This window comes from Megalops cyprinoides, chromosome 4 (assembly GCF_013368585.1).
Source record: "Megalops cyprinoides isolate fMegCyp1 chromosome 4, fMegCyp1.pri, whole genome shotgun sequence".
Taxonomy (NCBI): Eukaryota; Metazoa; Chordata; class Actinopteri; order Elopiformes; family Megalopidae; genus Megalops; species Megalops cyprinoides.
In genome coordinates, this window is record NC_050586.1 from 31,756,947 (window position 1) to 31,773,559 (window position 16,613).

General features: G+C 49.3%; 1 protein-coding gene across 1 annotated transcript in view; it reads left to right on the forward strand.

Moving 5' to 3' along the window:
• adgrv1 (adhesion G protein-coupled receptor V1) overlaps nucleotides 1–16,613 on the forward strand; it is a 139,956-nt gene that overhangs the window by 67,963 nt on the left and 55,380 nt on the right. The window contains 18 exon segments of the mRNA XM_036527651.1: nucleotides 2–200; nucleotides 477–693; nucleotides 1,198–1,437; nucleotides 2,070–2,219; nucleotides 2,821–3,303; nucleotides 3,753–3,896; nucleotides 4,406–4,577; nucleotides 4,822–4,957; nucleotides 5,367–6,208; nucleotides 6,488–6,608; nucleotides 6,746–6,917; nucleotides 7,571–7,813; nucleotides 8,992–9,399; nucleotides 11,524–11,708; nucleotides 13,055–13,307; nucleotides 13,728–13,867; nucleotides 15,065–15,225; nucleotides 16,005–16,105. Of these exon segments, the coding sequence (XP_036383544.1) occupies nucleotides 2–200; nucleotides 477–693; nucleotides 1,198–1,437; nucleotides 2,070–2,219; nucleotides 2,821–3,303; nucleotides 3,753–3,896; nucleotides 4,406–4,577; nucleotides 4,822–4,957; nucleotides 5,367–6,208; nucleotides 6,488–6,608; nucleotides 6,746–6,917; nucleotides 7,571–7,813; nucleotides 8,992–9,399; nucleotides 11,524–11,708; nucleotides 13,055–13,307; nucleotides 13,728–13,867; nucleotides 15,065–15,225; nucleotides 16,005–16,105 (4,367 nt within the window).

Consider the following 16,613-nt stretch of genomic DNA (forward strand, 5'->3'; position numbering starts at 1 on the left):
GTGGAGGAGGATGTGGGCACTATTGTCATCCCTGTTGTGAGAAGGCGAGGGTCATATGGACAGGTCACGGCTGACTTTATCTCCCGCGGCCTGACGGCATTGCCCGGCCTCGATTACATCCTTCCCAACGGCTCCGTCACCTTCAGCCACGGGCAGAACCTCAGCTACATCAACGTGTCCATTGTTGATGACCCGGAGAGGTGAGAATGATGTCTGTTGTTGATGACATAGCCAGGTTAGAGGGCCGTCCATTGACTATGACATCAACAGGTGAGACCCGGAGCAGTGAGCGCGGTGTCCACTGTTGATCATGTAAACACATGAGTGCAGTGTACATTTCTGGTGACATGGCTGTGTTATAGAGCCCTCCATTTGTTGATGACATGGCCAGCTTAGAGGTGAGTCCATCTTTGATGACGTGCACCGCAGTCCATTGTCGATGAGACAGTTTTAATGACTCTGGTTTGTCTCTGCAGGGAGTACAGTGAGACATTTGAGATCCAGCTCTCTGGAGCCTCGGGAGGCGCTGTACTGGGAGCGCATCTTGTTGCTCGGATAACCATTGCAAAGAGCGACTCCCCTAGTGGCATAGTGCGCTTCCTCAATCAGAGCCTAACCATAAAGAACCCCAACAGCACCATGAGGCTTACGCTCGCACTGGAGCGAACGGGGGGACTCGTAGGAGAAGCCACGGTAAGTTCCTTTCACCGTCGACCGCTGTCAGGCACAACTTAATTTAGTCACTGACCTCATGGCTTTTTCCAGGCTAACTTGGTGAATGTGACAGTTAAATTGCCATGTATGCAAAAAAATATGGAGGGGAAAAAATCAAATGTTTCCAGTAATGCTAGATTCTAAATAATGAGGGAAGAGGATAGTAAGGTTGACCGTGAATGCGGAGGCAATCCATCAAGTTAATGATGTAGTACCAGCTACATTGTGCTGACAGTTGTAAGATTTTCAGGTCATTGGTGTCTGTGGCAAAAAAGGAAGATGAAAATACAGGGACAGATTGCTGAGCGCCAGGGCCCAAAGATACAAACCTGAATGGGTGCCAGGGGTTTAGTGTCCTTTTTCCATTTATAAGTTGTTTTCTATGACTTGTTGACAATGTGTTCTGAATGCTTCACAAATATGTGTTGTTTTCCTCTGACAGGAGATGCTAATTAATCTGAAATGTGATTGCCTCTTCCTCAGATAAAATGGAACATTCTAGGTCCCAATTCAAACGAGGTTTTGCCCTCAATAAACACAGACATTGGTGAACCTGTGAATGGATCATTCCATTTCAGAGATGGGGAGGGGGGACTCCGAACCATTGAGCTGACGATTTTGCCCCATGGAGAGGTGGAGGTTGAGGAGACTTTCGTTGTCATGCTTGGCCTCCTCTCAGGGGACACAGACATTGACCCCCGGGCAGGCAGTTTTGCACTCACGGTAGGTCACCCTCAGAGTAAGAGTCATTCTCAGAGCCTCACTCACACACACTTCCAGACTCACTGAGATTCACTCAGTCACTCAGACTCAATCGTGCTCAGACTGAGACACTACTAGACTAAATGAGTGACATAGTCACTAGACTCTGTGACTTTGTCACTCTAAAACTGAGTGAATCTTATATTCTGAGAAAGTATCAGTCACTTTCACACTCACTTAGAGAGCAGGTAACTGATGGAGAAATTTGAAATTCTCTTTCAAAATCAGTAAGCCAATCAGACTGAGTCTGTCTTTGACAAACTGACTGAATCACTTTTAGACTGAGTAAAGCCAAGAACATAGTGTATAACCTCAACCATTGAAAATCACCACACGCATGTTGAAATTGTTTCCAGACTTTTGTCACGCCTCATCTCAGTCTAGCTGACTATGTGAAACAACTGGAGTGAATAGTCTTCAAACGTGTTCTGAAATGTTATTCATATTTATTTTTTACAAATATAAAAGCTTTGTTAACCTGTTCAATATCTCTTTTCCGATTCCAGTTAAGATCAAATATCATCTTTTTGTGTCTGTGTGTTGTGTGCATGCGTGCTTGTGTGTGTGTCGTTGTGTGTGTGTTATTGTCACAGATTGAGAAGTTTGGAGACCCCAATGGTATAGTGCAGTTTGTTGACCAGGATCTGATAGAGCGGACCTACAATGAGCCCGATGACATGGAGGGACCTCTCAGCATCTCCCTCAGAATCACGCGCAGGGAGGGCGTCATGGGCAACATCACAGTGAGTGCACAGCCTCAGCAGTGTACCACATCACATGACCTGCATTTATTGACGTGTGTCACATGACCAGCCCATCACAGAAGTGTTTGCATGTGTTCTGTAAATAAAATGGGGAGAGGTTCCTCTCTTCTTTAACTCAAAGCACCTCTGTTCTTTAATGATAAAATAGAACAGTGCAAATCCTAAAACAAACATACAAACATACATACTCAAATTCCTTTCAGTAGTTTGATGTGATTTGAATTTTTTAGTGGATTGCCCAGAAGGTTTACATGTATATTCCTAACAGTTTTTAAGAGACGCATGTGATTACTTGGGCATACTTACACACTTTACACACTTGGGCATACCATATTGTATCACACCACCAATTGAACTTCACTGCTTTATTTTATCCACCAGCAGAACTGTACTGCTTTAGCCTATCCACAAACAGAACTGCTCTTCTTTACCGTATTAATCAATAGAACTGTTCTTCTTTACCCTATCCAAGAGCAGAAAGTGGTGTTTTGTTGCCCCATGGAGACTGTGGAAATGATGTGTCAGCAGTGCCCATTCCTCCGTGCCTGTCATCAGCTGGTCTTCACCCTGTGTCCTCCAGGTCTTCTGGGTGATCCTCAGCGACTCCGACACCACGGGCGACTTCTCCGCCCTCCGGGGCTCCGTCACCATCCCGGCGGGCCAGAGGAACGCCGAAGTCCGGCTCCTCCTCCTGCCGGACAGCGTCCCAGAATTGGAGGAGGTGTACACGGTCCGGCTCAGCTCGGTGGAGGGAGGGGCGGAGCTGGACGCCAACAGGAGCAGCGTCCGCGTCAGGGTGAGGGCTAATGACGAGCCCCACGGCGTCTTCGCCCTGTACAGCGACCTCCAGGCCGTGGCGGTAAGCCCGGGCAACCAGAGCCGCCACATTGCCCTCAACATCACGCGGCACGCGGGGGCTTTCGGCAATGTCTCGGTGGAGTACCGGATCACCGCCAACGGGCTGGGCCCGGGCCAGGACTTCCTGGTGGACACAGTTCTGGGAAACCTCCTGGTGAAAGATGGGGCGAGCTCTGCCAGCGTCACAGTGCCAGTCAGTAAGCAGGTATGTGAATGTGGAATACTGTGACCTGCAGGGTAATGCCTTTACTGGCCTGGCACCACCAGGGCTTTTGTGAAAAACCATGCCATTTATCACTTTTAATGGATGCCTGACAGCCGTCTCTGGAGTGGTCAGTGCATGGTTTCCCCTTGACATCTTGGTAAAGAGTCTCGACAACTGTATACGTAAAAGGGTGGTTTCATTTAGGAGTTGTCTTTCATTTGTTTGCTTAAGACCAGTAGCATTTATCTGTGCTAAATTAGCGTGTTTTATTCTTACATGATTTATAATATTCGTGGATGTTTTATAAGTGGATTTATATTTTGATTTTAGATTGAGAACATTGCAGGTTACGTTTATTGCTGAAACTTTGATGAGACTTACATCCACTGCTGCCCCTCAAGCCATCGTGGTTAAATGGACATTTAACCTACACCTGCTTTTCCCCTCAGGTGTTCTTTGCCACTGGCTTCAGTTTCTCCGTTGAGCTAATGGAGGTGAGCCTCGTAGGGCTGCTGCTCAGCTCCCCCCCTCGAATTCTGCTGGAGGCAAAGACAGCCATTGTGACTGTCCCAGAAGAAGCTGCTAATTCCGAGGTCAGTCTCAGGCTCCCTGTTCGTCCCTCACATCACCACCAGGTGGCACAAGTATGCAAGTTTTATGTGGATAATCTGTAGCCAGCAAAAGTCATTTCTGACGTAATTACTTTACATGAAATAAAATTAATTTGAAACAAAACAAGTGCAATAGGAATGCATCAAAAGAAGAGTGAAACTCAAAAAGGTGCTCCTGAATATGGATACAAATTAAAAAAGAAATTGAATGAAGTGGCATGTGCCATAAAAATTCATTTGAAGTAGGCACTTTACAGAAAATGTCTTAGTGAAATTAAACTGGTTTATAGGATAATAAATCCCTGTGAGATTTTATACTGTTCTTCTCTTAAAGCTTTCCAAAAGAGGTTATGATGTGCAGCTGAATACTTGTGTATTACATGGCACCAGACAGAAACTATAATATCTTGAATTAGATTATTAATCTTTTTATATTACAGCAGTATGTGTGATATATTGTTAGAGGTGTCTTTGCTTTCTGTTGGCAACAGGTTGGGTTTGAGTCTCTGACACTGGAGATCTCCAGTTTTGAAAGTGGCCACTGTGAGGCGCTGGTGTTCAGGAGAGGACTTTATGGGGATGTTGATGTGGACTGGAGGGCAGGGTACCCTCCTGGGCAGACTCCAGTGGGCTTCCAGCAAGGCCAGATCACACCCAATGCAGGTGAGTGTCTGGAGCAGGCTGCCAAAAGCTGCAGTCTCCTTGTGCCTCCTGTAAAGTCTTTCCTGTTGCTTCTTCAGAATTCACCGTGGTTTGTAATCACAGGAGAATCAACAACGCCGCAGTTGGTTACCTATTCAGCAGGCAGCTAGCATGAAAGCACACCGAAGAAAAGGCCGTTTCATAGGTGAATGACCAGTTTATGAAAATGTGTGTGTGATTAAATTCACTTTGCTGTACGTTCCAGGAATGGTCAGACTGCTCCACGGCGAGAGGAACAGGACGGTGTCTCTCACCGTTGTGACCAATGTGTCCAGCCCTGAGGCTTTTGCGGTCCACCTGGCTGCAGCTCGCTCTGATGCACCCGGGGGTGCACGACTCAGGTGACCAAGCACCTGTGTGCTGGATCTTTGTGTTCTTTTGGAGCTATATTACACATGGTCATATGTTAGATCCTCATTGTGTTTGATAAATTGCACTGGCAGCAGTGGGCATTTTGATTTCCCTCTCTTAATTGTGTATATGTCAGTGTATAATCTTGTTCCAACTGATCTAGTACAGTACAGCATGGAGTCTTTCTGCTCTTGTTCTATTTCAAGGGCTCATTCTAAATGCCATTATTTACATCAAACTGCAACTGAAATCCAAAGGATATATATGTGTATGCGTTTGCCTGTTTGTGAACTTTTCCTGATTTGTTTGTCCTCGACTGATCACAGTTAAGATGGTTCCAAACAGTAATAATGTGATGTACCCTTCCTCTACGCCCCCCCAACACCTCCTCACCTACAGGTCTGGCTTCACGGTGGCTGAGGTGGAGCCCCTGGGGGTGTACCAGTTCGCTCCAGACTCCCGGAAGCTGGTCGTGGAGGAGGACGTACAGACCGTCACCCTCTACGTCCAGCGCCTGTTCGGTTTCCGCAGCAACCGGACCCGGCTGACCTACGAGACGTGGGACGGAAGTGCCAACGCGGGGGTGGACTACGTGGCGGTGCGGGGCGGGGAGCTGCTCTTTGATGCCCGCCAGAACTCTGCCGCCATCCCCCTGTCCATCCGCGACGACCAGCTGACCGAGCAGGACGAAACCTTCTACGTGAACCTGACCGACGCCCAGGTCCTGAGCGGGTCCCCGCCCTCGGCCCGCGCCCGGCCGAGGCTCCTCCCCCAGTTCAGCGTGGCGTCCATCACCATCCTGGCCAACGACGCGGTCAGCGGGTGGCTCAGCATTGGGCCGGCGCTGGTGCGGACGCCTGAGGACAGGCCCAATGGCACGCAGCAGCAGACCGTGACCCTGAGGGTCCGGAGGACCGCGGGGCACGCCGGAGCTGTGCGCATCGGCGTCCGGGCCTACGGGGGAGGGAGTGCGGCCGCCGGACCCGAGGGCATCCCCTTCACTCCGGACCCCAACGCCACGCTGGCGCTGGAGGGCGAGGACTTCCTACTGGAATCTGGTTTCGCGTCGCTGCAGGACGGCCAGGTGGAGGCTGAGGTCACCCTGGTCATCCTGGATGACCTGGAGCCTGAGGGACAGGAAGTCTTCTTCATCTACCTCACTGACCCCGAGGGCGGGGCACAGATCGTGGGGATGCCAGACGAGCATGGGTTCACTTCCTTTGCCAAAATTATTATACTGGGTAATGCTCTTCGTTGTGTGTATCTTACCCCTTTCCCACTCAGCAGCCCTTCATTCTGCTGTCAAAAAGGGACTTTACTGTAAGGCAGTAATCTACTGTAATATTTATTTGGAAAACTACAGATGCTTTTGAACACTCTTATGTCATTGTTGTGAGCAAAAGTGCTAAATCCCAGAAAATGTACTCTTCACAGTGTATCATCCTGGTCCTAATCATTTTGTGAGTGGCAGTTGTGGACCAGCAAATTTGTTGGTTTAATGGTGGTGAATTCTCTTTCAGGAAGTGACCTTCAGAACGGCATTGTGGGATTTAGCGTGAGCTCACAGACCGGGCACGTGCTGGACGAGGACTCAGAACAGAACAGAACTGCCATGCTTGTCTTACAAAGGCAAGAGAACAGGTATTACACGGACTCGGAGGTGTAGGGAAAAGTGCTTTAGCTGAGTGCAGGAGATGATGCTGTTGCAGCTCTGTGTGGGTGCTGTGTACCTGTCTGGGCTATAAAGTGCTTCATTCTGCTTCGCCTCCTCTGCCCAGGGTCTTCGAGGACGTCACTGTGTTCTGGCGAGTGACGTTCAGCACAACCAGCCTGTCCCTGGTGAGCAGCGGGGTCAACCTGACCAAGGAACTCGCCTCCACCTCCGGGTCGGCCCTGTGCCGGAGGGGAGAGGTCCTGTGTGCCTTCGCTATCGAAGCCAGGCCAGACCAGGTGAGTTCCACAGTGCCGCTTACCTCTGCGCAAAAGCAGGGCTCTGCCAGGCCTGTACGCTAGCGTGTGATGCAGACCGATAAGCTCGTGTCTGTGGAGAGCGGCATGGTGTGACTGAGAGACAAGAGCATGAGGGTGGTATTGATGGGAGTGCTGCTTTTAGGCTGCTGGTAGACCTACCTGCAGCGTTGTGACGCCTGCTTTCCCCCCCTCACCCCAGGCACTTCCTATGTAGCCGCCCACTTCCTGTGTCAGTGTGGCTATATTTGGTACGTCCTCACTTCCATCGATGATTGATTTGTCTTCTCCGGTATTCCCTGCTTTGCTGATTCTGGCAGTGGACAGATGTGGCCAGCTTCATTTTCAGAATAAGAGCCAGTATTCATGTCTGTGGCCATTACACAGAGCACTGCGCCTCTTCCTAAACGTCATCATAAAATGTTGATTGTAAGATGTTGCCATTAAAAGAAAGAGTCACTCCAGGGTCATGATTGCTCATAAATCTTCAGCTGACAGCTACATCCTGAGGGGAAGTGGGCTATTTCCCTGGGAGATGAAGTCCTGATATAATACTGTAAACATGAGACAGATCCAGGAGCGTTCTCCCTCTCTCCCTCTCACCCTCTCCTCCCTTCCCCCCTTCCTCCCCCCAGGAGCCGGAGTACGAGTCCTGGTTCCTGGTGGAGATCTACCAGGTGGGCGCGGGGGCAGCCATCAATGAGAGCGCCCGTTTCGCCAACGTGACGGTGCTGGAGAGCGACGACCCGCGGGGGCTGGTGTACTTCGCGGTGGGCTCGCGGCTACCCGTGGTCCATCAGAAGTCCACACGGATCAGCCTGCAGGTGTACCGGCAGGCCAGCACCGCCGCCGCCGCCTCTGTCCGCTACCGCATGCAGGTGAGGTGGTGTGCCCGCGCTCAACCACAAACACAGCAGCCAAAAACACACCACCATGTGCAGCTAAAAGCACACGCAATCACCAACACCATGCATGCATGTACTGTGGGCACGTAAGTAAAGCCAAATATCATATACCCATACACAAACACACCCACGGAATTCACAAAACACACCTAGACAATCACCAACACAACACTAACACCAATAACACACACTAACAATTACTAACACCACCAACCCTGAACATGCAGTTAACAGCATATCGTACACAGACTAACATAATCAAAAATGCTAAACATCTAATCATGAGAGAGACCTAATCAGAGGTGGAAAGACCAGGTGTCCGATTTTCAGCCAGAAGGGGAACTAATTAGTGGAATCAAGTGCTTCATTAATGGAACAAATATATGCAAGTACATCTGCTCCGGAACAATACAAATGCGCTGTGTAAACTATGATTGCAGTGTGATTGCACCAGTAGCCTGTGTGGTTCTGGTGTGGTTTAGACTTAGCAGAGAAATGCAGACAAGCCTTGCATCCTCACAGCACACAACTTTCAACAGCTTAAGATTAGCTCTCTGCAGAAAGACCCAGCCCTCTCGCACTGGACTTCAATCGAGCACTTATCACAGGCTCAGGGGGTAGACGCAAGCGCGGACCATTTGTTAAGTTATTTTTGCCTTGTTTTGACAAAACAACAGTGTGAGCCAAGCTGGTCACTAGCTTGAGCGTAGGTGTTGCTGTGTGCTTCTATAGAGATGTGCTGGAGCAGTCTAATGCTAGTGACAGTGCTGACAGGTTGCTTTAATCAGGGTCATCGGACACCTTGGCCAGGCCCTGCTGGACTGGAATAGAGTAGAGTCCTGTGCTGCCACCCTCTCGCGTGGCCAGCCCGTCAGACGGCTTTTATCTGTGACAGTGTGATCCGTCTCTCCGTCTGATTACAAAGCAGCCTGTGTTCTCTCCTCCACACTCTCGCTGAAGTCCTGTCCCTTTGATCCGGCCCTCACCAGCTGGGCCAGAGACAGCTCCCGGTTTGTTCAGGGTCCCTTTGATAGCGGAGATGAAAAGAGCAAGTGCTTGGAGCGCCGGCCAAAGCCGAGCCCAGACCTCTGTCCCGTTGTCTGGGGGGGTGACGTCCGTCTGTCTGTCCGTCCGCCTCCTCCCTGTCTCAGGAGCTGCCGAAGGCCGAGGCGGTGGGCCCCACCCTCGTCTGGCCCGCAGTGGGAGGGATGGACTTCGTGATGGACGAGGGGGCGCTGACCTTCGACATCGGGCAGCGGAGCGCCGGCCTGGACGTCATCCTCACGCCCGACTCCGCCTCCTCCAACCCGCCCCCCAAGCGCTTCCGGGTGCTGCTGTCGGACGCCACCGGGGGCGCCCGGGTGCACCCGGAGTTCGGCGTAGCCAATGTGACCCTGGTGTCGGACACAGAGACGCAGGCGGTCTGGGCCCTGCTGGACCAGCTGCACCAGCCTCTGGACGAGACCGTCATCGACCGCGTGTTGCAGGGTCTGCTCAACAAGGTCACGGCCGAGGTCACCCGGGAGCAGCTGACCGCAGTTCTGGATGCATTAGGGAAGGTGAGGTCTCATTTGAGATGGAGGACGTGTACTTCTGTCTCACCGCTGCAGGGGTGTCAGACTGGGTGTACGCTTTTGTTTAATCCCAGCCAGTTCCCCTTCTTAAAGTGTTACCCAAGGTAATTACATATATATATATTTCTACAAAATTATTACTGGAAAGTGTTTCTTGAATACAGTGCACCAGCACAATCTGCAGCTGAGCTTTATTGGTGTAAAATAGTAATAGATGTCAAACTGATGAAATGATTGGCCTAATGAAGAAATTCAGAGTAGAGGCTGGAGCAGAAGTCAGCACACAGAAGGCCTTACTCTTGCTTATTCTGTTCCTGGTCCACTGGGTGTGTCTCATTGTCGAAGCGTAAATGCCAAAAACGTTGGAAAACAAAATGTTCTGGATTCAAAATAGCTTGCATGACAGGACATACCGGCTGCATGTGAAATCACAGAACAGTATGTGTCCTGTGCCTCCAGCATATTAAGGAAAGACCCTAAAGCTCCACTTTGAGCATTCCCAACAGCATGGAGCAGAGCTGCACTCCTTTGGCCAGTACATTATAAGACTGGAATCAGTCCAATAGGCCTCACTGCTCACGTCAAGGGAAGCAACTCTGCCCTTTTCGAGGGAAACTGACCTTATCAACAGCCAGTTATAATAACAAACATCATATTCTGGACAGTCTTATCATGTAACGATGGCTGGGACTGATATCATCAGTTTATTTGTGAATGAGGGGGGGGATTTGGCTTCTTCTATTCACCGTTCCCTTGTACAGGCTGAAGAATGTTGGTACTTGCAGTCTGTCAGGGTTGATGACACCCAGCAGTGGTGATGGCGTCAGAGCCAACCGCCAGCCCAGTTCTGCTCACAGAACGTTGGCCCGCCGTTCCCATAATGCTGTTCTCAGGTTAGCGTGAGGTATTTGGCCAGGTAGGCGCAGTACGTGCTCAGTGTTGCTGCTCCGTCCGTGTGCAGGCCCGCTTGCTGCTCGCATTTGCACGGATCGACACGCGTGATGACTCGATAAGACCGCTGTTTTTCTCCTTATCGTGAGCAGCCTTCCGTGATAAGCCAAAGCTGGTTTTACAAGAGAGCAGTCTTGCAGCATTGCTCCCTCTCTGTGTGGGGTTTCTCTTAAGTTGCAATGGGATGCGCAATCACACAAATAAGCAACTTTCTCTTCCTGACCCAAATGCACAGAAATGATTAATAATGATAGCCACAATGAAAATGATTATGCAGCAGGCTTTTGCAATGTTATCATCCATATCATCCATAATTCAGGGCTTTTTATGGTTGCACCTACATGAGATTAAAATAGCTTGCCCAGGTCTGTACAGTTCATACACTCAATCAACATTTGTCTGAGCTCTAATGCTGAGGCTTGTTGAGGCTTTCATGATTTATGAATGCCATGCCATGCAGGATGTTAATATGTCATTCTGAAACAGGTGAGCTCCTTCCTGCTGCTGTGTTCAATCAGTGTTTTTTTTTTTTTAATGCAGTCTGCCCTCAGTAATCAAACCCATTCTGTATGGCAACTGCTCAGTATATGGGCACAAGGTTCGGTGTGGAGATCCAGCGGGCAGATTTAATGAGCTCTTCATCACAGAGCGGTTGCCAAGTTCTCGTCAGGCTGGGCATTGATAATACGCCCTTATGAGGGACCCAAAGATAGAGCCTTCTGAAGAAGGTCAGGGCTGTCATTGCACGCCTGCCTGTGTGGTATTACCGGCCTGAAAGGGGGTTATTTAGCACCTGGATGGATGGGTCCCCGAGAGCCCGGGACATGGGCTGTAATTTAAAAAAGCCTGTGGGCTGGGAGTCTGAGCACGCTCTGCGCGCCGTGTGATCTCCCTAAAATGACTCATCATGGTGTGGAGAATGGGAGAGGGGAGCGTTACACTCCCTGGCTGTGTTCAACAAATTTCTGCCCATTGGCCATTCCCTTTGACCGACTCCTGAGAGTGGCTCCATCCTTTGAGGCCCTCTTTTTGAAAACCCCCTCTTTTAGTACAAAAGGGTATTTGCATATGACGTGGCTTGTGAATGGTTTTGTGAGGGTTTCAGGGTCCCCCCTCCTCTTCCCATTCCCCTCCCTCAACCCCATCTGACCCCCTCAGGTGCTCACAGAGGCAGAGAAGACCCCCCTGAAGGACAGCAGCAGGGCCCTGACCTATGACCTCCTGTGCGCCATGGCCAACCCCAGCCGGGCAGACACCCGTGGCCTCAGTCAGCTGTCCGAGGTGGAAGAGCGCTTCGCCCTGTCCCTTGTCACCGGTGCGGAGTGCGGTGCGCAGGGTCAGAGGTTAGTCCTGGCTCACACACACCTGCATTTATACACCCACGCACCACTGGTCAGATACCCCAGAGCAAAACCCAAATATGCAAGGGTGATGTGCACACTTGGCTATGCTGTTATGTCTGTTCCATTCAGTGCTGAGCCTGTCACTGTGTAATGCATCAGTGAGCTGAGTGGTGCATACATTATAGTTATGTAACAAATGCATTAATGGTTTATGGAAATCCTTAAATTCACATGGCGAAGCTTCGGCAGTACTTAAACTGGTGACTTCACAGAGCATATCCGTCTGGACTCTGGCTCTGCTTGTATTGTAACATGATGTACTGTAATCCAGTTTCATCAACCGTGGCTCAGTGAAGTCTGACACTCCAAACACTGGGCTCACACGGGGCATTGGTTTAGTACACACAGTACAGTCCGCCTCTAGAGCCTGATGCAGATAAAGGCAAACTGGACTATTATGAAATGAGCTGTGTCAGGGGAAGAAGACTGCGGATAGATGTTTACAGGGAGAGGGAACGTGTGTGTGTGTGTGTGTGTGTGTGTGTGTGAGAGAGAGAGAATCTGAGGTGGTGCAGAGGTGGAGAGGGGAGTGTCTGGCAGAGGAAACCACTCGCGTAGCGGCGGAGCCAAGCACTGGCTCCTTAAGCTGCATGATAACAAACAAAGATATCCCTCAGATGTAACCCTCACTCAGCACAAAGGAAGAGGAGGACTGGGAGATAAAGCTTGGAGGAATATAATGATGATGGATGGTTTTCAGCCTCTGTGCTTGGCTTAGTGAGCTAAGGGATTGCACAGTGTAGCTTCACCTGCAGAGCAGCTTTATAACTTTATATATTCCACAGTATTCTCTAAGTGTAACAAACAGGCATTCATGAAATTGTTTTCAATTCTGTTTCCTTAAAGGCCATTTAACAGAGCACAGAGCCACCTACCTTTTGTTTTTTGCTCCTCCTTTTGGCAGTTGCTCCTCCCCTGAAAATCCTCTATCTTTAGTCTCTCATTGCTGCTCGTGAGTTTTCTACACATTTAGCAGAGATGATAACCAGGAGATGATAACCAGTGCTCAAAGGAGAAGCACGTGTTGTAGCTTGTGACAGTGGTCCAGATCCGCGCCAGGATGTCTGTTGCCTCAGTGTGCTTGTACACTGTGCTTTGTCTTTGTACATGTCATTGTCCATTACTTCAGAATCATTTCAAAGTCAAACTCCATTATGTCCTCAGAAGTGTATACACGGGTTCAGTGTTTCTTTGAACTTTGAACTTTGTGGATTTGGAGCTATCAAAGGGTCAGTCTGAGCAACCGGGCTGTTTGTCACTGTGTTCTCGGCCCTGTTTGGTTTCAGGGGCAGAACCATCTGGGACAGCTGCCCCTTCTTCACCATCGCGGCCCATCACTGGTACCCCACGCAGATCAACGGGCACACCTTCACGGGGACGAACTCCGACACCTTCCGGCTCCCCGAGGGCCTGCTGGAGGTGCCAGTGCCATCCCCGGGCGGCGTCTCACCGTCTGCCTGCCGCATGGTGCAATTCACCGAGTACAGCACTGAGCACTGGTTCCTGACCAGCAGCAAGCCTGTCGCCCTTAATAACAAGGCAAGCATCCACAAAAATGCCCAGAGAAATCCAAGTGTCCAGCACTATTTTTACAGTTGTGACCAATGTGAACTGGTCCATCAAAATGGGCGCCCAGCGGGTCCCATTCACTCTAACCTCTATGGAGCTTCGTCCTTTACAAGTGAAGCATTTTTTTTCTTCCAACAAAAAATGTGATTGCGTCTGTGACTACCAAACTCAAGAAGATGGGTAAAAATCTTAAAAATAAATGTAATACTTGATGAAATTTGTTACTCAAAGGTAGGGACAGAGCAGCAGTGCGCTCCCTAATTAGGCTCAGAAATGTCTGTTTTTGGAGTGTACAGCAGGGGGCGCTGTTGTCTGATGGAAATTTAGCTCATTGAATGGCGAGGGTTTCAAGGATTCCATAAGTGTGACCCTCTTTCCTCTCCTTTGCAGGTATTTTCGGTCAGCCTCAAGGGTCGTGGCTCTCGCCCCCTTTCCAACAACAACGAAGTGGTCTACCGCATCCACACCCCTGACCGCCGCATCAAGCCTCGCCAATCAGTGTGCCTTCTGTGGAACCAGGCTGCGGAGAGGTAGACGATCCCACCCATGCGAGCTGAGAGCTCTCACCCCATTGCCCTTTGTCACAGTATGTCTGTAATTGTATACCTTGCACGCATTCGTGTTGGAGTTGCCCTGGCAATGTTTTACCGAGCTTTACCCACTTCCACATGTGGGTCAACCTGAGGGATGCGTAGTTCCGTTTACTCATTTGCGCAGAATTGTAAGAACAGCTTGCCTAACCTCACGGAGAGTTCAGAAACCATGAGCGAACGCGCGGAGGTGGTTGTCAGAGGTCACGGGATGTGACGGTTTGTCCGGGGCACGGCCAGCTCTGCGTACTTTCTACCTCTCTGATATCCGGGCGTCTGGCAGGCCCTGTTTTCTGCACGGGACATTCCATCTCCTCCGGCCTGGTTTCGAGGACATTCCAGGCTTGCTTTTGGCAGGACAAGCTGTAACAGATTTTGCCTTGCCGTTTCGGCCCCGCACAGCTGTCTCCAAGATGCGGCCTGGTAACAAAGCGAACAACAGAGCAGATGAGGTGATGTGATTGCATGACCCATGCGATGTAATGAAATCCTGTTTTTAAACGGATGCGTAGTCCATGGTACAGCCTTCGTCTTGCCCTTCAGAGAAAGGAGAGTGCCGTTCCCAGGGTTTCTCTGCATGCTCTGACCGAAAGGAGCCACTCAGTGTATCCGCTTCTGCTGTTTTTCACTAATCATATGAAGTGCTGCAACTTTCAATAATCACATCCTCTCAAAACCCAATCCTCACAAACCCCCTCAGACCCTGTCTCTCAGTGGTGACTCAGCATCATTTCTTGTAAGACAGAAACTTCATCTTAACTAGATTAATCGAACAAAACAAAAGCATTCCTCCTTACCATCTGTGCTACTTATGAAGCTTTTTTCTCTGCCCTCTCCTTAAACCAAAGGAGATTGAATTATTGTTTTTAAGTTGCATGCTAAGGTATAGGTGTGGTATTATAAACTCTAAGTAGCATGCTAAGGCATAAGTGTGATATTACACTGTCTGCATTGCATGCCCAAGTGTGGACATTGTTAGTTTTGGCAGTGGCAACATTAGTAATCTGTCTGGAATGGATTTTACTTTGGATTTTGACAGGCTTTAGAGAAGGCTCTGAGAGCTGAGACTCAGACATGTGGAATGGTGTGCTGAATGTGGAGGTAGCTGCAGGTACAGACAGGTCTTATCTTCCGCAGCTGGCTGTCGGACGGGCAGTTCTGCCGCGTGGTGGACGACAGCGGGTCCTACGTCGAGTGCGCCTGCTCCCACCTGTCTGTCTACACGGCCTTCGCCGAGACCGACACCCTCTCCTCCTACAACGAGGCTTTCTATGCCTCCGGCTTCATCTGCATCTCAGGTGGGTTCCTCTGTCTGCAGAAGGGGTACGTCAGCCTGTTTGTGTCTGAGGCCTCTCCTCATGTCTGTCTGTTAATGCTAATGAGCCTCTGCAGTTATAGGCTTCAGTGCCATTTTCTAAAAATCAGTTCTAAGTGTAACAGTGATCATTTAACATATGTGTAAAATTTGGGCTTGAATTGTCTGGAAATAAAGTCTTCAAGTATTTTAAATCAAGCACCAGAGAAAGTTGCAGTTTAATGTGCCAAGTCTACACAATGACAATAATACCTTACAAGTCTAATCTGCAAATGCATGGTTGCCTAACAAAACATATTGCCTCATCTTTGAAATAACCATTTTAAATTTTGCAGGAGAATTGATTGTTACTATGTGTGTGTGTGTGTGTGTGTGTGTGCATGTATGTGTGTGTGTCTGTGTGTGTGTGCACTTGTGCATGTGTGTGCGTGTGTGTGTGTGTGTATGTTTTTGCATGTGTGTGTGTGTGTGTGTGCACACGTGTGCATGCGTGTGCATGTATGTGTGTATGTTTTTGCGTGTGTGTGTGTGTGTGTGTGTATGTTTTTGCTTGTGTGTGTGTGTGTGTGTGTGCGCATGCGTGTGCATGCGTGTGCATGTATGTGTGTATGTTTTTGCGTGTGTGTGTGTGTGTGTGTGTGTGTTTGTGTATGTTTTTGCATGTGTGTGTGTGTGTGTGTGTGTGTGTGTGTGTGTGTGTGTGCGCATGTGTGCATGTGTGTGTGTGTGTGTGTGGGGGGTGTGTGCACTGTGGTCCCTCAGGGTTCATCTTGGCCATCGTGTCCCATGTGCTGTGCTCCCGGTTCCCCATGTTTGCTGCCAAACTCCTCGCTCACATGATGGTGGCCTGTCTGGGGACCCAGGTAGGACGTCAATAGTGACATTTCTGACATTGTTTTTGAAAGTGGCTTTGTAAGTGTTACTTACTGACATGACTGAAGGCCTGGCAGTTGGAATCTCTGAGTGGTAGCAACTGACACAAAGCTTCAGCATGAAACTGTTGGAGCTCCAACTAGCCATTGTAGTTCTGACATTTTTTGACACTGTGTTGTACAGTGGTCATAGACCCCGATGATGTTTGGACGCCTCCTGTTTGTTTAGGCGTTTTCCATAGAGAAGATTACGCAAATAAATGCAATCATTGCTATGACTGCAGCAGCTTTATATACATTGACTTATTAACTAATGCAGAATATTCCCTGCAATTTTTGATTGATTGCAGCAACTACAAAATTCCCAGTTCTTAACTCAGTTTAGGTCAGTCATTTTAAAAGCATTAAGAGTGTCCCCTTTGGCACATGGCTCTGTCTGCCCCACTACTGTCACCCTGACAGACACTGCAGATGTTCGCTGTGAATTTTTTTTTTTTTA